This window comes from Oncorhynchus kisutch, linkage group LG10, assembly GCF_002021735.2.
Source record: "Oncorhynchus kisutch isolate 150728-3 linkage group LG10, Okis_V2, whole genome shotgun sequence".
In the NCBI taxonomy this organism is placed as follows: Eukaryota; Metazoa; Chordata; class Actinopteri; order Salmoniformes; family Salmonidae; genus Oncorhynchus; species Oncorhynchus kisutch.
This window is the reverse complement of record NC_034183.2, coordinates 50934101-50959355: the sequence shown is the minus strand read 5'-3', so window position 1 is coordinate 50959355 and position 25255 is coordinate 50934101. Positions and strand designations below refer to the sequence as shown.

At 41.3% G+C, this 25255-nt stretch overlaps 4 protein-coding genes and 1 long non-coding RNA gene across 5 annotated transcripts in view; 4 read left to right on the top strand and 1 right to left on the bottom strand.

Annotated features, from left to right (window-relative positions):
- Positions 1 to 158: 158 nt before the first annotated feature.
- Positions 159 to 6284, top strand: LOC109898333 (homeobox protein Hox-B7a). The gene is made up of 2 exons (XM_020493275.2): positions 159 to 1414; positions 5391 to 6284. Exons 1-2 carry the CDS (start codon positions 1003 to 1005, stop codon positions 5648 to 5650), a joined length of 672 nt encoding a protein of 223 aa, XP_020348864.1. The 5' UTR covers positions 159 to 1002; the 3' UTR covers positions 5651 to 6284.
- A 2095-nt stretch (positions 6285 to 8379) lies between these two features.
- Positions 8380 to 25255, top strand: part of LOC109898328 (homeobox protein Hox-B3a-like) — a 58250-nt gene continuing 41374 nt past the window's right edge. The window contains exon 1 of the mRNA XM_031833890.1: positions 8380 to 8807. The gene's annotated coding sequence lies outside the window, so the exon portion shown is untranslated. The remainder of the gene's footprint in view (positions 8808 to 25255) is intronic.
- LOC116375848 (uncharacterized) lies at positions 13149 to 23452 on the bottom strand. The gene is made up of 2 exons (XR_004211265.1): positions 23235 to 23452; positions 13149 to 13775 (listed from the first exon to the last, which is right to left on the bottom strand). It is a non-coding gene; the product is annotated as an uncharacterized LOC116375848 (long non-coding RNA).
- On the top strand, positions 15135 to 17931 carry LOC109898331 (homeobox protein Hox-B6a-like). Its single transcript, XM_020493274.2, has 2 exons — positions 15135 to 15653; positions 17045 to 17931. Exons 1-2 carry the CDS (start codon positions 15227 to 15229, stop codon positions 17299 to 17301), a joined length of 684 nt encoding a protein of 227 aa, XP_020348863.2. The 5' UTR covers positions 15135 to 15226; the 3' UTR covers positions 17302 to 17931.
- Positions 19917 to 22679, top strand: LOC109887704 (homeobox protein Hox-B5a-like). The gene is made up of 2 exons (XM_020479008.2): positions 19917 to 20856; positions 21566 to 22679. Exons 1-2 carry the CDS (start codon positions 20274 to 20276, stop codon positions 21811 to 21813), a joined length of 831 nt encoding a protein of 276 aa, XP_020334597.2. The 5' UTR covers positions 19917 to 20273; the 3' UTR covers positions 21814 to 22679.

Genomic DNA, 25255 nt, shown 5'->3' with positions numbered 1-25255 from the left:
TGACGCATGGTCAGAATTGTGTCGCCCATGTTTATCTCCACGCAATCTTGTGGCTAAAGTCTGGCTAAATCATATGACTACTGGCAGTTACAAGACGCCCCCACCCCCCCCTTCAGAAAAAAACGTGATGATATCTGACTTCCCATAACAGTCACATTCGTGTTGAGTCTTATTCGAGAGGGGGAAAGAAAAAAGAAGGTGCATAAAAGCACCTGTGCGCCAGGTAAATCTTGTCAAACGCTGGGAGAGCGTGGTACGTGGCTCTAGGCGACTCGAGACAGCTACTGGCCTCCCTGTTCCGTAAAAACAAACGTGCTCGTGTTGTCCAGAGCTTCTCTGTCGTGCTGGAGATGGAAGCTGTGAAAAGAGGGATGCTCTGAAGCAGAAATTCTCCCAGAGAGGGCCGGAGTGGGTCGGAGTGGGCCGGAGTGGGCTCCACTGGTCCCTGGACATAGTACAGGGATCGTGCGCAGAGACCACAATAACATACAGAGGAACTTGCTGAGAGATCCCACCACTGACAAGGATAAGTAAAATCGATATGGAAACTAATAGGTTTTTCTCATTTGTGTGGTGTCCAACGAGAAGTCGAGGACATTTTAAGACCTGTCTGTATACATTCAGTTGGATATTTGTAAGCATCAGCCCTTTTTATCACTGTGCAACGCGCCGGGTGATTACATAATATATTCTATTGACCATCGATTTGTTTGTGTTCTAGTTAGTTCCTTGATTGGAGGTAGGCCTACCTTTTGGCTTCGAGTGAATAGACTGAAGTATTTTATGTTTATGGTCAGCGGTGCACTATTTTCCACATTAGCTGAGCTTGTAGGAAGCCCTGCTGTTATTGGACGAGTTTGTATCACATGGCCCTCGTCACGTGGCCCCTGAGGAAAAAGGGGTGATTTTTGGTGTAAATCTAGACTGTAATTCTGTAATATATCACAGTACCTCGTAAAACCGACAGTAAAACCTCCCGGCCTACAAATCACCGGTCAAATTATGAGTTCATTGTATTATGCGAACGCTTTGTTTTCCAAATATCAAGCTGCAAGTTCGGTTATTCCAAGTGGGGTCTTTCCCGAGCAAACTTCTTGCGCCTTTGCGTCCAGTTCACCGGGAGCCAGCAGCTATGTCTCGGGCTCCGGCGGCGCAGGCTTCTCCTCCTCTTCCTCCACACTGTCGGGACTGTACAATAACGCAGGGAACATGCCCACCCAAACCCGCAGCATGTATCCCTCTGCGTACGGGCTGGGCACCGGCTCTCTGAACATGCACTGCTCCCACTTTGAACACCCCAACCTCTCCATGATTTGCTCCGGTGGTGACCCGTCCAAGGTGTCCAGCTGCGGTAAGGCGGAGCAGAGACAGAACGAGGACAGTTTACGGATCTACCCATGGATGAGAACCTCAGGTATGTGAGCTTAAAATGTATGTTTTCAAAAGAAGAGGAGGGGAGAAAGGAATGGGGCTTTGCGCCGACCTAATAATTCTCGTAAACGGTCTTATAACAGTGCGGTTGCGAAGTGGCCAGGGCTACTTCCTCAACTATGCTTTACGCCGCTTTGCCTGCGCATCTTTTATTGCTATATGACCTCAATAAAATCATAATTTAAGACATCTGAATATTCATTAGGCGGTATTGTGTTAAAACAGAAAGAGAAAGGGCGTTGGATTATTTTACTCCGTTCTCGGGTAGAAAGAAATAGCCTAAACAGGTTAATCCATCGCTTTCTGTTGTTTATGCTGTTTCGATAGGATCTCGTGGTAAGCGCACTCTACAACACAGCATGATTTCCAGATGCCTGGTCTCTGCCCCGTGTTCGCTGGCTTATATTATTATCGCATAAATGCCTCCGAGTGTTGCAAACACTAAAAACACTGTGATGCTAATAGTTGGTTAGCTCTTGGTTTGCGATGTTAGGCTGTGTTGTTTTGTTATAGAAACGCCTTTGTCTGACATTCTGAACTGGCTTGATGAATAGTTGCAGTGGGCCTTACAGCTGCCTACAGCCCACACAACAAACAAGTAAGTCTAGTCTGAGAAAATGATGCTTACAAAATAGCAATTCGTGTTACGCCAGTGTACTGTCAAATAATGTCATGCGTAAAACGTGTGTGTAAATGGCTGTGTGTGTAAGTGGCTGTGTAGCTGTGGTATGTGTCTCTGCGCGCGCCTGCCTGTGTTTGTGTGGTGTGCGTTGTATGCACTTTAGGAGGCTGAACAACTACACACCATCAACGAACAACCACTTTTAGTGCGCGCGGCTCATGTGAAATAGTGGCTGACAACAATTTTGTCGAATCATTTTCACTAACCTCTCAAGGCCTTGGCTACTATTACCACAAAATTCCTATCAGTCAATTGTCAATTTAGTGCTCCCTCCTCTTGTTAGCCTCTGGCGTAAAACGTACAACATCATAAATAGTTTTGAAACATACGTCCTCATTAGCAGGGATTTTGACATCTTCTTGCAGACATTCGTTTCCACGCGTTTTCTCATAAATTTACGCTCGTCGTGTAAGTTGTGTGTAGGCTATGTATGTCCTTGTGTGAAATATGCATACTTAAAAATAAAAAAAATCCTAATGGAAGCGTGCTCATGCCTGGCTTGTCTGTCTCTCTTTGCCAGCCTACCGCTTGCTAATTTGGTTATAGGAGCCACCAACTGACTTTGAAAACCTAATTTAGATTTTCAGGTGTAATTTTATGAGGCTAAGACTATTCATACACAAATAAATATAACAAATCAAGACATTGCTCAAATTGACTAGTAGGTACACACAGTGATGGACCAGCAGGCAGGCAGTCTGTCTCCCTCTCTCTCTCACACACACACACACTCACATACACACACACACACACACACAGTCTTGTACAGCTGACATTGTGGGGACACACAATTCACTCCCATTCAAAATCCTATTTTCTCTAATCCCTAACCCTACACCTAACTCTAACCCTAAGCCTAACCTTAACCCTAACTCCTAACCCTTAACATAATTCTAACCTTAACCCTAAACCACCTAGAAATAGCATTTGACCGTGTGGGGACTAACAAAATGTCCCCAGTTGGTCAATTTTTTTTGTTTACTATTCTTGTGTCAACTAAGATCCTCACAAGAATAGTTACACACACTCACACTCACTCACTCACTCACTCACTCACACACACAACATACACAACATGTTTTTTACTGACATGCTCACCAGCATGGCATGGCCTAGCAATTAACTTATTTAATTGAATTTAGATGAAAGGACATAAATAGTTGTTTTAACTAGACTATTTGAGTGTGATGTTTGAGCCTACAAAGCATATTTTTCTATGTGAAAGGAAATATATGCACTTCTCCATAACAAATGTTACTTCATAAATAATATCCTTATCAAATGTAGTCACACACACACACACACACACACACACACACACACACACACACACACACACACACACACACACACACACACACACACACACACACAGAGAGAGAACCCTCTCTCACACAGACATTAACTTTCAATGTGTTGTAGACTATGCGCGAGCGTACTAGAGGGTCTCTGAGAGCACAATGCTCGCTCTTGTTAAAATTCCTGACAAAACTGCGTTTCACTGAGAATAATTCCAGCCAAGCCGTTTCTCTCTGCTGAAACACAAATCACCGAGGACACCATGGGAGAGAAAAATATAATCCATAAGAATATACCCCCCTTTCTCTCTCTCTCGCTCCCTACTTCTCGCACCCCCCCCCCCCCCCCCCCCCCCTTCGGCTGGCTCCCTAGACCTCCAAACCTCCTCCTGTCTCATTTCGAGCCAGTTTCAGCCAGAATTGTGACACGTCGCCAGAGAGGAAATGAGAACCAAACCAGTGACCACGGCGTGCAATAAAACCCCACAGTGCTGCAGCTCAGCTCAGACTCCATTCGATGTCTGCCTTGAGCGGAAACGTGAGGAGACCCGTCCCATTCGCAACGTATGCGGGACTTTTGGAAGTAAAACCACTTGTGTATATAAACAGGGAGTGATCTTGTTTTGCTCCTCGCCTATGTGCCATCGACGTTTATCCGAGAAGGCCCTACGCCCAATTACGATAGTGGTCCTGTTGTGTGGGGAAGGGTTGTGTTGTTGTGCACACGAAAACTCCCATTTTATGTTCCAAGGAATGATATATGCATGAATATACAGCTGATCATTTTCAGTTGGATTTTATGGTTTTGTAGCCTACTTCTATTGTATAAGCTAGGCTACCTGTTATGGAAGGAACTTGCGTGCCATTTGCCACTATTGGTTTGAATCCTTGCCAGTTGAATGATACTGGGTATCAGTCGATATATCTTTACAGGTAGATGCTATTTCTATTAACTGCATCATTAATGTCAATGAAAAGTAAGTGGCGCAAAGTATAAGGCTATTTGAGATACTTTACAAAAATACAATGTATTATGCACATGATGGAATAGGAAACCTATAGATTACCTAAGCTTGTAATACAAGCATTTAAAGGCCTATAGTATCTCATTACAAATATTCCTTATTTATTCCTATTCTTTTCTTGTTATTTTCATGATACGTTGCTGGATTCGAGGCCAAAATGGCACTAAAGATTTGTGGTGGGCCTACAGTCAACGCTATCTGAACAGGAATACTAATGAAAAAACACTGCAATTTATTTATATTTCTGATCAGTGATACTTTTTTAAACTAGAATTCCATAACAAAATAACAGTGTGGAAATTACTTTCACTTCCTTTCAGGCCTATACATCCGCTTCCCTCTTACTACCCCACGGCTATACCTGCGGGGAATATGAAACTATTTACTGTACACTTAAAATTAGTAGTGGAAACAGCTCGTAAAATGTAACTTTTATGTGTTTATATTTGCTCTGCTAGGCGTGTTTACAACATAGGCCACTACTGAGGTAGCACAACAGATGCAGTACATTTGGCCCAGCTAGATTCAGAAATGTAATTATTTACAAACTATGAGAAAGATTTCCCCCGTTGCTTTTGCTTTTTAACCTCCGTTAAGATAGTAAATAATAACAATATCCTCTCCACAACAAATTCTTCGAATCATATAATCTTCAGAAATATAACATAATTGTTGAATTTATTTCAACACATATCACAACATTTCCCTCCACTGGACTTTTGCTTTCTATGCACTTTTATCAAAGCTTTGTTATTTAAGTTTTACAAATAACCCACAAGGTATAGCCTATAGGCCTACACGTTCAAAAGAACAAACAAACAATGTCCATCTAGAGCATTCGATGATATAAAATTTTTTTACTACTTCAGTTTGTTGAGAAAAATGAAATGGGGGTTCCTCTCGATTTCTGTCTGTTCAGTGTTTTCACACAAGCTCTGCCTCTGTTATTTACAGGTGCAGACAGGAAGCGAGGTCGACAGACGTACACGCGTTACCAGACGCTGGAGCTTGAGAAGGAGTTCCACTTCAATCGCTACCTGACTCGCCGAAGACGCATAGAGATCGCTCACGCGCTGTGTCTCACCGAGAGGCAGATCAAAATCTGGTTCCAGAACCGGAGGATGAAGTGGAAGAAGGAGAACAAGACGCCCGGACGGAGCTCCCCTGCAGCCGAACCGCCGGGGGGCGAGGAGGACGAAGATGAAGACGAGTAGCGACGGCGAAAGGACGGTGAAAAGACTAATGGGCACTACATGAGACTGATATTATATTAAAACCGTAGGGGGAAACCGTGTCTCCCCTATTCTTACACTGAGTTAAACATACAATACTACCTACAAGATTAATGATTTATTCATGTAGTCTAAAGCCACGTCTTGTTTTGTTAAAAGTACAGTGAAATTGTATAGATAAAAAAATGACATTGATTTCTAAGCGATACTAAATAAGCTATTGTTGCTTACATGTTGATTTAAATAAATATTATCCCGTTTTCTTTGGCATAGATCTGTAATATTGCAAAACCCTGGTTGGGAAAACTAGCCTGTTTGCGACAAAAGGGATCGGCTTTGCAGCAGTTATGCAACTCTACGATCAGCCTTGTTATTCTATGTTCATTCTCTGTCATCTTGTGATCTTCTGGGTGTATATTTTATGACTTGTTGTAAAGGGCTTTTACCCCTATGTCAATTGATTTGACGTATTTTGTTTTTATTCTCGACATGTAGGCCTACAGTGGACCACGAGATGTAGGAATTTGTATATTTTCGTGTTGTGAGGAACTATTTGTTATTCAATTGCACAAGTGTTCTGTTCATGCCAATAAAACAAAAAGTAATCAGTTGCAAATGATTTTGTTTTTTGATTTCTCTTGGGTATATGCTACATTCCTAAATGCTTGGGCACTATATGTTTGTAGTACATAGACCTATGTGATGGGCGATGGCCTATCGATGAGGCTTAGGCTATTTGTTGAATCCAAAATAATATTCTTATCGAAGATTAAAAAAGAAAAACACAAACACTAACATGTATGATGGTTCAATGGCTCGGTCTACAGGCTACATGTACAGTTGTAGGTGATATATCTTCATTTCATTTCACCAAATGAGCCTGCATTAAGGCTTTTGTTTAACAAAACGAGTGGAAGCATGATACTATCCACAATTCTTAACATCATTATTTTCGCTAATTATCACATTTTGTTGATAGTAGGCTAGCTTTCCACTGACAGGCTAGTCTGGTTAAACAAAGAAATAGGTCCATTCATTTGTAGGCCTTATAGCAAAGTGTTCCAATTTTCATGTAATATTATTTTGAATCTGTGTTTATAAAGTCAAGATAGTCTAACCTGTTTTCATTTCTAACGCAGCCCAATGTTTAATATAGATTATAACAGGGATACTTGTATTGCTAAAAACAGCCTATTAGTATCACGATTTCATCATCCTGTTTAGTTGATTGATGCAAGTGTTTGGGTTATTTTGAATATTCCGTTTATTTATATATCTTTTAGGCTAACCTATGGATGTTAAATCTACCCGTTTGCCATGGAATTGTTGGCTATAGTCTCTGCCTTGTTTCTGTGCATACAACACTGACCAAAAGAAGGCTTATATTGGGGGTTGTAAACTAATGCGTTTATTGCATCAATGAAAGACCGGAAACCACCATCAAAGTAACAAAAAAATCAACAAAATGGGAAACAGGCGCTTACGAAAACGTCTGCTCATGTGACAGGATTGCAGGCCCAGCAACAATACCCGTCTTCAGAGTTTAGTCTTTCCTTTTTCCTTTTCGTTAATAATCAACATATTTAAGTTGCTTATAGGAAGCATCAAATTGCATCGTTTAGCTATTGTATGTTAGACGAAAAAGAAACCAGGATGCAAATCCATTTAATTCTCTTAAGGACCTTCTTAGAAGACATCTTTATGATTTGGGCCTTGGCCACAATGCGTCTTTTTTATGCCGCAGTGCGAAACATTTTACGCACGCCTTTTTGTAGCATAGATATTCAGCTGAATGTTGATATTTGCATATTTCCATGGTTGTGTTGTTCCACACGATTCGATAAAACCTTCTTATCAAAGTATCTCCTATTGGACATTTTGGTAGACCGGAATGCTTTGTTGTTTAACTTACACGCCTCAAAGTCTGTTTTTAATGCTATATCGTAGCCGTGCAAGACTTTCTGTTCTGAAAATGGTTTTATTCTGAACATGCACCACCAATACACAGTCAATACATAAAGCTGGTCTCATACAAGCAATGTTAAGGCAAATAATATATGACATCTGAACAAAGGCCTCGATAATGCATAGATAACCTATCAGCAACGTAAATGGCTAACATTTATGTGATATGAGTATGCAACGATTCAAGTAAGTAATTGTTTTTGATGTGCTTTTTAAAATGTATTTTACGTTTCAACAATAGAATGATAATATAACTAAACAACAGGGGAAATGGTCAACGTAAGCCTAGTCTTGTCCTCCCAAGTTCTTGCTATCCATAATATTTACGCATTGTGCCAATAGCACACTGAGACATCCCTTTTCAAACATCTTTGGTCAAAATACTAGATATGAAATATCTGAGCAATATCGTTGTATTAATTGCTTATAAGCGCACAAAAACACTCTCATAAGAAACGTTTATGTCCCACCGATCGGCCTACAACCTCTTTCATGTAAAACGCAAGAGAAATCCTCCCTTTGCTTTCCTTTTTGAGAGAAAAAGATGGCGATGGAGGAACCACTACTGCCAAAGCAGTCGTGAAGAAATGCAATAAATTCCTTGTTGTTTTATGAAAATTTACAACTTTGTGATAGAACTTTATGAGTGCCTGGGTCCTGGGATTGGCCGAGGATGGTCATGTGGATGGGTAACCGTGAACATGAACTTTTTATGATTTCCCAAGTGGTTATATTGCAGCAATCTTTTGGACACCGCACCTTTTGTAGCAACACTGTGCTCCTTCAAGGTTCTAGGCTCTTTAATCGCAAGTTGAAGTTAAAAAAAATATAACCTTGTCCCGCGCAGTGTTTACAGAGAAACTGGAAGACCTGCCTCCTCATCCTGCGCTATGCTAATGTGGCCGACTATGATTGTGATTTCCGCTGCGATGGAGAGAGTGACTGACTGTGAGAGATCTGGACACACCGGAGGGTCTCGTCTCATTTTTCATAACGGGATGCTTCATTCCTGTTGACTAATGTAAATTAAACGGTATGGAGGCGGCCTGTAAAGCCACAGTGGTGACTTCGCGCGCTAATGGCGGTACGGAGCTGGGGCAACAGGAATGCTGTATGGCGAGCTGCGAGACTCGCGGATGCTATCCAAGGATTTAGTGACGGATTATCAACAAAGGTAAGGCGTGCTTGTCTGTCATTACACTCACGCTGTTTCGTTTCACAGAAAGTTTGAAAACAATTATGCAAAACGCAATCATAGCTGCTCTCGCCAATGAAAATATTCAAATTTTAAGTGTGCATAAACCTTTAGTAAATATTAAATTATATGATGACTTTGTATAAGATGTCGTCACTCGAAAGTGCTTGTAAATGTTTACCTTGTTATGTGTGCATGACGAATTTGTATTTGGTTCGGAGTCATATTAGAGAAATACATATCGATTTCGATATGCTCATTTGTGGTTGGCTGAGGGTGTTTGTGGTATAAGGATACCCGTGTCCGGGCTGCGAGGGCGAGGTTTGATAGAGCGGCTCCTATGCAAATATTATTTCTGATGTACAGTCTTGGGCCACCTCTTACGAGGAATCCTTAATCAAAAAGCACGGGGCTATTACAACATTCCTTCGCTCTCATACGACTCCCTAAACCGTGGAAACAAACAAGACAAGGCAAACAACATGCCGTTTTGTGGAGATAGCAGATTATCTTTTGAATATAGCATTGAGAATGGCCGTCTTTTTTTCTAAATCCTCCATTACGCAAGGTCTTGTCAAGTAGTGGTGTAGCGTATCACTTCCAGATCATCGACGCGACGCTTCCAGGTTACTGGACAGTTGGTGCGTCTGTGCGGTGGAGAATGTTCTTTTGTATGTGTCTGCGGGGTGATCTCGCCCACTTTTATTGCTTCATTTCCCCTTTCATTCCTCCTTCTGTACCATCATCTGGTATTTTTTTAGACGCTAGACCCTTAGGTGTCCATTTGTTGTCTCCTCGTCAGTAAAAGTTCCCCCACACCCACCATAAAGGCTGCTTCCACAGTGCACTTATGATATATGTTTCAGTCTGTCTGTGCCTTAAACCAAATGTAGCCTACTATAAAATTTATTTTTAATGTACCACTATAATCATGATCACATAATAGGCTACCACTACTACAACTACCACTAATATATTATCCTGACACAAATCATGCTTGCCAATCCTCATCCAACGTTATTTTTCCCAATGTATAATCAATGGTGGTATTATTGTTATTATTCGTATATAATGCGTAATTGTGAATGATTATATTCACTTCTAGCTGTGTATCAAGGGTCTGGCAGTCTGTCTACCTATATATCTATCTGCAAGTATATCCATTTGTATGTGTGCGTCTCTGTGTGTGTGTGTGTGTGTGTGTCTGTCTGTGTGTCCGTTTGTCTCTGTCTGTCTGTGTGTCTGTGTGTCTGTGTGTCTGTGTGTCTGTGTGTCTGTCCGTCCGTCCGTCTGCCTGCCTGCCTGCCTGCCTGCTCTGTCTGTCTGTCTGTCTGTCTGTCTGTCTGTCTGTCTGTCTGTCTGTCTGTCTGTCTGTCTGTCTGTCTGTCTGTCTGTCTGTCTGTCTGTCTGTCTGTCTGTCTGTCTGTCTGTCTGTCTGTCTGTCTGTCTGTCTGTCTGTCTGTCTGTCTGTCTGTCTGTCTGTCTGTCTGTCTGTCTGTCTGTCTGTCTGCCTACAGTTTATCACAATACTTCTAATATCAAAATCAATGTTCTTTATCATCTCACTTGAGTATTTGACATCCCAACAAACAACAGAGCAATTCCTTATTCAGAGTTTATTCAGCAGTACTGCAAAATACAGACTAAAATCCAAGAAAACAAATCCAAAAAACAAAGAACCACTGAATGATATGGTATTTAATTGCAACATGTTATAATATGCATTTACTATGTTATAGCATAGTATACTTTGTATTGCATGGCATATTGTCAGCAAAATAGGGAGCCGACCTTATAAGTTCGTCCATGCAGATACAATAACTATCAGGACATAAAGGATAGCAGCCTGGTACATAAACAGATATCCTATTCCACTTAACGATGATAGAGGCTTTGTTTTGGATTTAATTTCCAAATGTGATAAGCCGCCTTGGCAGTCTTGTAGCTTTGCAGTAATTCCAGTTGATTTGATCTTGCAGTGACGCAGGTCGCTGCAGACTCTGCTCGTTCCTAACTCTTTGGTGCCATCTAGCGTCCATTTTTCCATAATGCCCAAAAGCCTCCGAAATCAGGGCCTTCTGTCTGGTGTGTGTGTGCGTGTGAATTTCTGTGTGTCTCTGTGTTCGTGCGTAATAGTATACAGTTGAAACGTACGTATTTTGCTCCTATGATTGTGCGGAAATGTGTTTGTCGCTAAGTGCGTGAGCTGTTGACAAACCGATATGTGATCTTTCCAGTGTTGTTGGTCCCTCTTCTGAACTATTGCGTGTAACAAAGCGGCGAGGCCCTGGCTGGGGCAGGAGATAACAGGAAAGCTGTAAGGGGCGGGTTGGGCTCGGTGGCAGTGAAACGTAAAAGAATGCAGAGGTTGTAAATTCTCGAGCTGCTGTTGCCGCGCTTTGATGTGCCTGGGTTTGGGAGAGATTTGTGGCACACACGCAGAAGCCCAAGCCTTAAGGCTCGATTTCGTGCATCCCCCCATTTCTCCCACTTGTAAAAAGCCCTTCTCCAAGACGTAAGCGGATGACCGCTCCAAGGTTATTACATTGTGCAGTGAATGGAGCGTGTAGTGGCGGCCGGGTGTTAGAGATAACCTGGATTCACTCAGTGTAACTTTCACTGTTATTACGCGGCTGACTTTAGTTCGTCATTTGGTGTATTAAATGATGTTCTGGTGTTGTGTGCTCTCTCCCCAAGGAAACAACCGTGCTATAAATGTCATCTGGCAATCTGAGGGTCGTGTTGAAGTGGAGATACAGTGAGACTGGTTGTGGATAAAGGGTAGTGTGTGTGTGTGTGTGTGTGTGTGTGTGTGTGTGTGTGTGTGTGTGTGTGTGTGTGTGTGTGTGTGTGTGTGTGTGTGTGTGTGTGTGTGTGTGTGTGTGTGTGTGTGTGTGTGTGTGTGTGTGTGTGTGTGTGTGTGTGTTGGAAGCATACTGGATTTGTCCTTGGTCACTGTTTTCATTTGGTTTAGTGGGGTCGCACACTCAAGGCAGTCATTTGTAAACACCGCAAGACATGTTTTCACACCGTGTGTTTGTGTGTGTGTGGGTACATGAATGCGTTTGCTTGTTGGTGCGTGCATGCGTGCAGCGTGCAAACTTGTGCGCGTGTGTGTGTGTGCTACATTGAACAGGCTAATTTAGTTTTAATGTCAAATATAATTTTACAGGTTTATTACCATCGACTGTTGTATAGCCCGTGATACAACAAACAACACAATAATTTCCCTTTGAAAATGAAGTGTGTATTTTACACTAACATAATACAGTAATGACTAATTAGGTCTACAGTAACCCTATATGCAATTCTATGAGACTAACGCTATGAACTATTTAATGAGTAACCTGCGTTCTAAGCTTTTGGCTGAAGGCTGATTAGGTAAACGGTCTAGTGACTTCACAAGAGTTGAAAGTCCGTGAAGGACTAGTCACTTTCTGGAGAACAATAATAAATATGTAATGAAGGGTCTGCCTTGTATCTCATTAACCAGCACAAGTTATTCACTTGATAGAACACTGTTGTAACAACGCGATTTAAAACCACACCATGCTGCATGGGCCTATATAGGCAACGGTAACAATATTTGCCAATGTTGATATAATAAGTTTGCTCATATTTGATTATAGATCTAAACGTTAAACTATGCATTTCCAAGCTAAACTGTGCGGAAAAGCTTGGTTGTTATAGATCCTTTAATTTATGCCTTATTCACATAGGCAATCTACTTCCGTTGAATTCGACATTTCCACGCACTTTCATCCATGTAAAGACTTGCAGAATGCCTTGTACAGAACTGGAGTTTCTTCAGAATTCAAGAGTTGTTGTGTATGCAATGACAATTCATAAGACTGGTATATCCTTGGTTGAATATAGTACAATTGACTAAAACGTTGAATATTTAAATCACAGTAATCACTTTCAATAGTCAAAAAGGTTCAAACTAGGATTACTGTTTACGACAACTGTAGCAGAATGGGGCGAACAAGTGTCAAAAGCTTTTCGATAACCGAATAAATTAGGCTACGCACGCTAGTGCGCACTAAACCGTCTGGAAAAGTCTAATTGTTCTACATAATTCTGAATTGTTTCTTGTATTATGGTTAGGATAAGTGCACGTATATAATAAACACTTAAAACAAAATTACAGTCAAGTAAGAGCTAAGCCAGGGGCATTTGTTATAACTTCTGTTGAACACCACTTGTTTTCAATTCCAATCATGTCTGTGAATTTACAAGCCCCGATAAAATCATAAAACACTAAAACACTTTCCCCAGTGAAATAAAACAAGCAACTACAAAACAACAAGACACCACAACTCGTTTACAACTTTCTTATATTTTTATGAAAGGCCTACAACATCACCAAGATTACAGATAGGCCAATGAAAAGCTAGAATCAACTAAATTGGCATTTTTACATTATACGCAGTTATTAACTTAGTAGAACACATTAGTGATATGTTTAATCGTGCAAAATATACTTGTAAGTCAATTATCGCCATCAAAATGCTGCGCGTGAAACACATTTTATTCACAGTAGCAAATATAACACACATACTCATATACATACATGTATTCCTATATTATCAAATAAACAAATATACAGAACAATGCAGAATCATGAAAAGAGCACATACTCTTTTCATGAAGAGGGTCTATGAGGTAGTTCCGTGACACATGACAAAAAGTGACAGGCGCGTGTTTCCTCCCTGGTCTGTATAAACAAATCATCACTTTTTCTCCATACAGTCAGACTCATCTTCGCTGGGATTTCCGGTCATAGTCCATAGATATTGTGTCATTTTAACTGAATTGGTATCCAGTGTGTTGCTTCCCATGCAATTTGTGGACAACTTTTCTGCAGTGCAGTTTTGTCCACAAAAGTTACCAAGTCAGAGAACTTCAGCCGGCTTTACCTTGCTGTTCGTAAAGTTGTCAGGAGACCTGCAACGAGACAAAAAGCTAAATGAGAATTGGTTCAGAGGAACAGACATTCAAGTTCGTTTTTACACAACAACAGCCCCATATCATCAGATCATTATGTTAAATTTGCTTAGTTGAGACTGAATAAAATTGACTTATGGTAGTTATTATTCATGAATTATTAACCGAGACTTTAGACTGGCCCATTTCTCTGTGTACTTTATTAAGAAATGGTCACACAATGGACGTTTTCCGTTCACACAAAACTAAGCCAAACCAAAGGAAGCTCTGTGTCCTGGTTTGAAAGGGAACCAAACTGAAAGTAAAAATACACAGACTGCCGGCGCTACTGGACAGACAACACTTGTGTGAGGACCGGACTTATGGCTAATTTATGATTTTGTAAATGCCATTTGTAAATGAAAAACAGATCCAGACCTGACTTGACTCGTGGTAGAAAAGTCAGTGAAACATTTAAAGCTTTACAACGCGTAATGACCTTCCCAGTCAATAATTCTGAAATAAAAACCGGTGCATGAAATGTGGTCAGGGCAGCATGCATGTAAACACACACTCAGACTAGACAAATGCGGTAATAAGGAACGTGTATGATACCGCAACGTAGGCCAGAGCCGTTCAACAAACATTTATAAAAGCCAGGGATTTCAAAATATTGTATCATGTTCAACTAATATAGGAGTATTGTTCAGTGAAGGCAACTGTTGTAATACTGAATATTCCAACATATTCCAATAAATCTAATAAGCACGTGCATGCTGAAATATACATTAGGTATATTGTCAAATACCCGGATGGAAATCGCTATGAAAATAATGGGGATGATAATGTGCTGTAAGAGGGGAGAAGACATATCTTATCACATATCTACTGTACTAAGCGAATAAATCAGACCTCTAAAAATATAAACACAAAATATTTCAAATGCAAAAGATAACTCAAACCCCCATTGGTGCGTCTCTATTTGATTTACGTCTTGAAGTCCTTTTTAATGTGGTGATTATTTGAAGGGTTATATTTGTTGTCTTGAGTGAATAGGGTCTTTACTGTATATGGGCTCGCCAAATAACAAATAGAAGGGGGAGAAGTGTCGATGTATTCAATTTACCACTTTAAAATTCCAGTGTGATTCGTATTGTGCAATCTCATTGGAAGGAGAGAAAGGCGAAAGAGAAGCGAGAGAAAAAACGCCTGCTCTCTAGTTTGCGCTGGGGTCCCCCGACGCATGCAATCACAGCCCCCCCTCCAGGGTGCTATTTTGCAGGCACTAACGCACGCTATTGGTCAGCGCCTGGTCAGATGGTACGGTTTCCCTCTGTCCCGCACTGGCACATCGCCACCCAGCGCCCCCCCTCAACTAAAACCCAATCTCCGATAAACTACTAATAGCTAAACCACTTGGACTATAAAACACAACAAATCATAAACCAAGGAAAAGAACCTGTACCCTCCCAATGAGTTCCTATTTTGTAAACTCAACTTTTCCAGTGACTCTGCCTGGAGGACAAGAGTCTTTCTTGGGACAGATACCGTTATACTCCTCCGGATACACTGATCCTTTAAGACACTATCCCGGTGCTGCCTATGGCGCTACCAGCGTTCAAGACAAGGCGTACCCATCCTCATATTACCAGCAGGCGAGCGGTGCCTATGGCCGGGCCAGCGCCGCCGGTGCATGCGACTACGCAGCAGCCAGCTTTTACAGGGAAAAGGACCCCGCCTGCACCCTCGCCAGTATAGAGGAACATTCGCTCGTCCTGAGCCAAGACCATCGCAAGACGGACTGCTCGGGGCAAAATAAAAGCATATTCGGGGACAGCGAGGACCAGAAGCCCTCGACGCCCGTTTATCCGTGGATGCAGAGGATGAACTCGTGTAACGGTGAGTCCACATTGTCATGTCATTTGTTTTTTTCTTACGGTTTGTTTTGGTTTTTGCCTGTCTAGGCTGATACATAGAGCTTGCCTATTACATGTGACCTGCAGCTGCACTGTACAGCGCCGGAAGAGCATACCGTGGGGAATATTGTCTCTCTGGTTGTGTCTTAACACAGGCTGAAAGTAGAGGAAGCAAAATATGCTATAAAAAATTAAATGGACACTTTTGCGTACTCCATAAGTAAAACTTTTTTTTTAAAGTATCCTCATAAACTGGTATTCTTATGGTTCCTATCGCTTTGAGGCTGACATTATTCACGTTGTAGATTAAAATCGCACGGCACACGAACACATCCTTGGCAACAATGGAGCAGCAGTTCCAACAAAGATGGGTTCTTATCACAAAATGGCTCGCATTGTTATTCTGACAGGGTTCCAGCTATTAGTGCTCAGTTCTCACCACAAAAAGACTCTCACTATCACAAAAGTTCAAAATGTATCACAAGGCAAATACATGTCTGTGCTATAGGTTACAGTTAGAAATGATGTCCGAGACATGAAATATGATTGTGAAGCACACTACACAACAATAGAGGAATACATTAGCGCCATAAATTCCGTTTCGACAACAACAAAATTGCTAAAATAACTCTAGACAGTGAGAGAGAGCTACACTTCATTGACTGTTGGATATCCTAATATTTGAATTATGATCACTTTAAGTACACCCTCCATAATCCGAACGTTGATTGTCTTCTTCTATATAGGCTTTTTATTGTTTTGCGTCTCTAAGCGGAAGCTGTGTGTGACTTGCTAGAAGCAGTGTGGGTAAATTAGTGAATGCTTAGAATTATGATGGTCAATATAGAGCTTATTGTTCTTTAATGTTAGGATGCGCCATGGTTTGCCCCCTACTGCAGGCTAGAATGTGTTTATGAAGATAAAATACGTTGTTATTAAACTTGCCAAAACTAACATCCCCTCTCTGAATAGCTTATCTTTTTGTATGTGTGGGGAAAAAAACAACAGGAAATAGACATGATATTTCAGTTGCTTATTTGTAAGGCTGGCGCTCATTGTTTGACGCAAAAAAAACACACATGCACGATTCAAATATCGTGCATATTATAAAAGTATTACATAACCCTATGCCATATGATGTAAACAACACTTTTACGAACTAATTTAAGGGCAGCTTCCAGGACTATATAAATTATATGATTTTTTGCTACTCTACACGACAGGTCTACTACCAGTAATGCGTAAATCTTCAGCAAAAGCTCACGAGTTCCAGTCATGCTATTCGCCCTAAGCTCTTTCTCCTCGGACATAGCCTTATTATATCAGTCCTATAAACACAAAATGTTTGACTCTCTCTTCCCTTTCTTTTGACAGGGACCTTCGGTAACCCTGGTCGAAGGGGTCGTCAGACGTACACCCGCTACCAGACGCTCGAGCTGGAGAAAGAGTTTCATTTTAACAGGTACCTTACCCGTAGGCGCCGTATCGAGATCGCGCACGCACTGTGCCTAACAGAACGCCAGATCAAAATTTGGTTCCAGAACCGAAGGATGAAGTGGAAAAAAGAGAATAAACTGATCAACTCTTCTCAGACCAGCGGAGAGGAGGAGGAAGAGAAGAGGTCAGAGTAAAGAAAAGAAGACACAAAAAAAACGCATAAAATGGCTTATGGCACCATCTTCGAATATCCTACAAATATGAAGATACTACTTTCATATGCCCAAAGTTCCCGCCGGTGAAGTTGGTTGTGTTTGTTAAATTTGTTGTAGCATTCCAGAAGTTCACTTAACTGTCTATTTTTTTATTGTCATTTTATGTTTCTTAAAAAAAAAAAACATAATTCGGGTACCCGAATGGCAGTTTTTTTTTGTGCACTTGCCTCTTGATTTAGGATGCCCCCCCCCCCCCTCCCCCCCCCACACACACAAAAAAATGGCCATGTATAACGAAACTATTTGAAATATATGTCATATTCGTGTTCATATTTAAACTGTATAGAAATAAAATGAAATTCTCATTGTATGGTGAATGAATGTATTTCTTTTGTAAGTTAAATACCCAGCCTTATCTAGTTGTTTTGTTGACTTGTATAGTTTCATGGGGAGAACAAACTGATCTACTGATAATTCAAAACTACCAAAAGACTGGGTCAAAAGTTTATATTTTATGGATTTTATACGTGGTTTATGTTTGTGGTTTTGTCACAAATAGGTATCTACTTACGAAATCCTTCAATAAAATGTAATAATTATTCAACCTGTCTTGCACGGTCTGCGCGAGCATACTTTATAGGTCTTTGTGATTTTGTCACCTGCTTAGAACGCCATTTACAGTAAGTAGGCTAGAACACATTTGGCTCAGGAAGTGAAATAGGCCTAGGCCTATATAATTCACAATTATGTCCAGAACAAAACTTGTGGATAAGTATTTGAAACAGCAAATCACAGGAAAGCTACCATTTCTCTCTTTGAAAACGTATTTTAATGAACTGTCTACCATTTGGCCCTGCATAAAAAAAGCGAGCAACGTCCAACTGTTGCAGTTATAAATGTATGAGCAAACACTGACTTGGTCATAAACCAAGGTTTGCTCTTTCACAGGTGTATGAAACACACGAATTTAAATTTATCCAAGGCTAGTGAAATACTTACGGCCCAAACAGTGACAGCAAACTTTGCGAGGCTGATTGAATTAATGGGTGGGAGGGAAAGTTGACCTGTCCGCCCAGAGACTCACCCAAACACTCAAGTGTCCAATCCACGACCCCATGTCTCTCAATGGTCACGTTCACTTTCCAGGTACCATCAGTGTGACATTACATATGCAATAGAACCCTCGGGCCTGGTATTCCCTAGTAGATAATTACACACAAATTATCTGGAAATTGTCAACCGACAACCTCCCCAGTGGTACATGGCACATAAAGTAGCCAAGACATCACAGTGTTGTCGTTTGGAGTTAAACCGCACAAATACATATGGGGATACTTGTTTTATTTAATGTAACATTTATTCAACTAGGCAAGTCAGTTTAGAACAAATTCTTATTTACAATGACGGCCTACACCGGTCAAACCCGGACGACGATGGGCCAATTGTGCGTCGCCCTATGGGACTCCCAATCACGGCTGGATGTGATACAGCCTGGAATCGAACCAGGGTGTCTGTAGCGACGTCTCTAGCACTGAGATGCAGTGCCTTAGACCGCTGCGCCACTCGGCGCAACCCATACATACTTGTGAACTACAGCTAAATGTATAGAAGTGTTTATTACTTGGAGTAGACTGATATTCTCCAGGCTTCATGTTACAGAAGTAGCACACACACGTATACACACACAGAGAATAGCCTCATGTGTGATATGTGGATACGTAGAATGCATACGTATCAATCTGTGTCTCCCCTTGGAGATAGTTGAAATAGTCCAGACTATCATTTTCCGGTCTATATGTATGTTCTGTATAGGGGGGGGTACACATAGCCTACATGAAATAACTTGTGCCTTTCAATCAGCAAACCATAAATCAATCGTTACCGTAGATCATGACTTCGCATCCCTCTTGTGAACAGCAACACGTTTCCAGTCAATGACTTTGCATGAATGGTGCCCCAGAAAAGAGCGTAAAATACAAAGAGAAATTGTGTGACGTCGAAACAACACGTTGATTTCCTTTCACGGCTAGGCCTACTCCCCGACGACATTTTACTTACGTGTAAGAAACACTAGCAGGTGTGCCATTACCTTGGACTGAGGGTTTACTATTCGCGTTCGAGTCGAGACCTATTGTACGCTATATTCTACATACAAACCTTTCAGACTTCCTAAAAATAGTATCGTAACCTCATATTAATAATACAAAAAATTATTAGAAATTAATATGACTAATATCATAGTGTTCAATATCTACCAGGTATTATCATTATTATAATTATTATGATGATATATGACGGAGAGCCAGTGTGACTAAAATCTTACGAGAAACTTCCCCTGGGCATGGTAGAACGAACAGGACTCGGCATCATAGCTATTAACGTTATTAGCTGTAGTGTGTGTGTTTCTCTACTGTATCAATATTCAGTTATTAATGGTGCATTTATTGCCATGAGCCCACTTTTTCTCCCACAGAAAAGGTTAGTAAAAGACGCAAAATTATACTGCAATCCCAACATCCAACAAAATAAAGTTATGGGGGAACAAATCATTTTTATTCTTTCCGAAAAGAGACCTAATCCTAACTAAAACTCATTCTCCTAAGTCCTTCTTTACTGCATTAAATTAAATTCCCAGTAGGTGACGCTCTCTGCCAACACCGAGCACAACACTGCAATGGGGAGGCACACGTTGACTTGAGTATAACGACTCCAATCTCGTCATCATTTGTAACCATAGAGCATGAATTACCTCTTGAAGTCATCAGTGAGAATTTACGACTGGTCAACAAGAGCACGTGATTCTCAAACGCACCCCCACCCCCATATTTGGCCGCATACATAGCAAAAACGAAGTACAGTGCATTGCTATAATTCATTAATACATCATAAATCGTGAAGCACAGCGTTATAACGACCAAGATCTACAAATCAAGCCCTCTAAAACAACCTAAATGAGCTCTTACTTTGTAAACTCGTTCTCAGGGCGCTACCCAAATGGCCCCGACTATCAGTTACTAAATTATGGAACTAGCAGCAGCGCTATGAACGCCTCGTACAGGGACTCCAGCACCATGCATTCGGGCTCTTACGGCTACAACTACAATGGCATGGACCTGACCGTCAATCGTTCATCCAATACTGGCCACTTTGGGGCTGTTGGGGATAACTCCCGGGGTTTCCAGTCTCCCGCTCCGGAGACGCGGTTCAGGCAGCCGTCAAGCTGCTCGCTTGCGTCCCCGGAGCCGCTGCCGTGCTCCAACAGCGAGAGCCTGGGACCCAAATGCTCATCGCCCCTTTCCGACCAGAGCGCCTGCACTACGGGAAGTAACCTCACCAACACCACACATTTCACTGAAATAGACGAGGCGAGCGCTTCCTCCGAGACCGAGGAGGGCACCCATAGAGCCAGCGGCAACACCGCCGCCCGGACGCAGCAGAAGCAAGAGTCCACAGCTACCTCCACCACCACGGCATCGAGCGATGGCCAAGCACCACAGATATTCCCTTGGATGCGGAAACTGCACATTAGCCATGGTATATAGCCTTACGTGATGTCTATCTTGACTTATTTTGATATCAGAAAGTTTGTGTTTTGTGTGTTCTCTTTATTCGTCAGCGTTTCCTCTGTTGCTCCCGATGGTGCCTTTATTTGAGTAAATTCCACAAAAGCGCCATAAATCTGTCAAGAGGGTAAGCCTCGCAAACCGAGGTCTAGAGAATGGAACGGGGTGAGCGAGAGAGAGAGGGCAAAACGGCAGGAAGACTTAAAAGTTGTTGTTCCTTTGAAAAGTTAAGTTTTATTACGTGTGGGAACTTTATTACTGCAGGGTGGGAGAAAAACGGCAATAAAATGTGGAGAACGGAGAAAGCTAGTGGAGAAAAGAAGAGTGCAATAAGTTGGGGGATGTGTTGAGGACAGTGGCTATTCAGGAAAATAAATTACTAATGTTTTAACCAAGCATGTTCTTTGTAGTGGGGAATAAATGCCCAGTGAAAGGAATGCATTGATAGCCTAAAAAAAAGACACAAAAATACCCCAATTAGAGCCGGATGAGGCGTATAACAGCATTTGGCGTAGTTTTATGTGCATTGATAGCCGTAGCCTATATCGTTGGTCTTGGTCCTGTGTTGTGTTTACAAACGCGTGCTGGCCAAAGTTATTCAGTATTTTGCTTTTGTAAATGCTTTTGGTGGTCATTTCTAGCTAATGTTTATCCCCTTGCGTTTTGTCCGTGCTATTCAGATATGACTGGACCAGACGGCAAAAGGGCCCGAACAGCATACACTCGCTATCAGACGCTAGAGCTGGAAAAAGAGTTCCATTTCAATAGGTACCTTACCCGGAGGAGGAGAATAGAGATAGCCCACGCGCTGTGCCTCTCAGAACGGCAAATTAAGATCTGGTTCCAAAACCGAAGAATGAAATGGAAAAAGGACAATAAACTGAAGAGCATGAGTCTGGCTACTGCAGGTAACGCTTTCCAGCCATAGACGTCACGCAAGTAAATAATACACTACGTGGGGTGAAAAGAATACACACATTCAAAATAGTTTTTAAAAACACTATAACTGAGTACTGTACAACGCGGCATCTTTTGGCATGTTGTTGATGTTTTAGGGCAACTTAACTTCTACTGTTGTACTGCTTCTATAAAAAACAGTTCATGTTCATATGTTGTTGTCTTTTTAATACAACAGTGATTATTGTTTGGAGGGGGGAAAAAAGAAAAATAGCTATCAATGCCGCCCGTTGTTATTGTTATAAATATCGTTTACGTGTCAAGTGCTATGTTACTGCTTTCTTGAAAGCTGGCATGTGAGCTCTTAAATGTTATAACTTATTAACAAACTATAACGAATATACTTTTGAGTTTACAGCTTTAGAGACTCCTCTGCCCAAATATGAAGTTAAGCTATATTAAACAGGCCCCTGTAATTGCTTTAGCAGAAGTCTCGGTGTGTTATATATGGTGATCTTCATGTTTTCATACCATTGTTTGAATCATATCTTTGGATTTTGTCATGTGTTTAAATTACTCATTTATTTTTTGAAAAAAAGGAAACCTGTATAAAAAAATCTTGACTAGAATTCCTGTATCCGTTCATGCGTTTGTATAGTTATATTCAAAATGTAATTGTATATTATTGGATCATGCTTATGTTCCAGAAAGGATGTATATATTAGACATTTTTAATGTGACCAATTGGCTATTTGTATTGGGCAGAGTGAATGACAAGTGCGTGGGGGAAAATGACAATTGTCATGTCGGACTGCCTGTAAGCATTTTGCCAATAAGCTTTTTTGTATTTGTTTGTAGCTTACCTTGGAGTACAAAATAAAGTTCCTCATAATCAGACCAAACCCCTCGAGCACACTGCTTGTAATTCTGTACCCCCTGCCCCTACCCCACAAACGACCCACCTGGGGTCAAACACGCATCAAACTCCCAGAACCTCGTGTACCCACTGTCCAAACCTGGTAGACGAATATCCTTCTTTGTACGACATCAGCTGTCAATTCGTCTCAAAACAGTCTCAAAATACTTCGGGAATATGTCTAAGTCTTCCACAAATGCATTCGGACAAATGATAGGCCGAGTTAAATCTTAAATGGAACAATCGCAGTCACGCATTACGCACAAGGACATAGCCACTACTGCAGTCATTTCCATTTTTTACTGCAACCAAAGGGACGTGTGACAATCAAAGTGGCAAAACTACTGAAACTCAACTAAAATACACACCGAGCACACACTCTTGGCCCATCCCTTGTTGACAAACTTTGACATCCAAAACATTAACGAATTGGGCACTTTTCTGTAATGATTTCCTCACTGTTAAACGGTGCCCCTCCTGTACAAATTAGTTTATGTCTCACTTTCAGTAAACAAGCACTGAACTTTCAAACTTACCGGCGGGTCCTCAACCGTTCTTTCTGGTCCTACGCTACTTTTTTAGAGCCGAGTAAAGGTCCTGCCAAAAATCCCCATCTGCCCGGCGCTGCCTGGCCAATTGCGTTTTGAAAATTTGCTTTCCCCTTGGCCAAACTATACAAAAAGAAGCTATGACATTTACATGTCAAACGGATGAGGGTTTTATCTTGAAGTTAGACCGTAAAAATCGCCCAGGCCACGGACAGATACCCCTTACTGGCTCTCAAAAGTCACGTGGGGTCCATAAAGTTAGTTTTATGGTTTTGGGGAGTTGACAATATATATTTCACATTCTAGAATGCAAGTGGCGGTTTAACTGCTTCGGAGGGATTCTAAAGGGTCAGTAGTTAGACAAGAGCTATGTAGTAGGCCACTGCCATGCCCTTGTCTGGTACACACAATGTCTGCGCTCCAGTTCGAACCATTTCAAGGCAGACATGTAATCCGTGGACTGTATGACTGCACCAACTGCACAGTAAGTCCAATTTTAAGGCTTATTTGGCTGGTGGCTAGGCCTAGGGGCAAGGGAGGAAGGAGAGGGGAGGCTTCGTTTGTACTTACTGTGTCATTTATTTTACTCTCAACAGTGGTATTAATATGATACTGAGTCTCTGGACCTTCCTATATTTCGGGTATTTTAGTTAGGCCTATCTGCTATGTGTGGGGACATGTGATACAGGCGTCATAGATACATGTGTTTATGTGTGCTTGTTTATATGCTTTAGTTGTGTATTTGTGGATGTAACTACACAAACCGTGACCTCCGCCTCCGAGGGAATTCATGTAGACTCAACTGTTGAGGGAAGTTACTTAGACATATAGCCTGTCGTTTTCTAATGTCATTTTGCATCTATGAAATAAAGTTTTGTTGTAGTACACACTTTTGACATCTTGATTTGGAAGTATTGCGATTAGATTAGAACATTTCTTGTCAATAATCTCATAATGTATATATATTTTTGTTTTATGCTAAAGCGTTAAGGTGCTTGGTAACCTGGAGTGGAGTTGCTTCAGCCACAAACAGATTGCAGCAAAGGCTACTCGACGGTCAGGGCGATGGGTCCTTACACAGCATAGAGCTGTGATCAGAAAATAAACAAGTTCAACGTGATTATGAATATGAGCGTGGTATGCGTGATTTTGGTTGTACATTGTTTCCACTGGTCTGATTTGAGAATCAGATATGCTATTGTGATTATCCAGTGGGCAATATATTACCTTTACCCACACTGGTTTAGTGTATGGAATGGATATCAACACCAACAATCAGAAAATGTCACCAAAGTGCGCTATGACAAATGCTAAATTCCATGATTTTTCATAGAAAGACCACACACACACACACACACACTATAATGATATGCGTCCTGGAGGCACAAGCAAATCTTTGTTTGTACCCTGCCCAAGTATTTTCAAGCAGGGAGTGTGTGAATAACAAAACTGGATACGAACATTCACATTCGACCCCTGTATCAAAATCTCCATGTAGGCAGGACAATTTCGAGGAACAAAGCCTTGAATTAAAATCCTTGAGATATATCTAATACCATGGAAATGGCACCTCTCTATGACGTGTGATTAAATCCCTCGTGTAAATTGTTTAATAGTTGTGTCAACGCGACACTTACATTTGAGACCAAATGTAGTTGAACTCAGTTGTAAACTTTAAACTCTAAATCATTACATGTCCTTGTGTAAAGATCTTTATCGTGGAATCTCTGGCAGTTACTGTCGATCAAAAAACAGAGGATACAGACGTAATTATTTTAACAATTAATAACTATGTAGTCTACCCAAAGCAGGGGGCGACCGCAACAGAGATAGGCTAGCGAATAAACGGCTGCTAATAGGGAGGGATTTTTATTTCGGAGGTTCCTCAGAACTCGTCTCCAGATATCCAACTGTCATTAATTATTTTCTCCCAATGTATTTTCAATATGGGGACGACTGGCCCTCTTTCTTTTCTAGTATTTTCAAACGTTTGAACAGTTCGTGTTTGT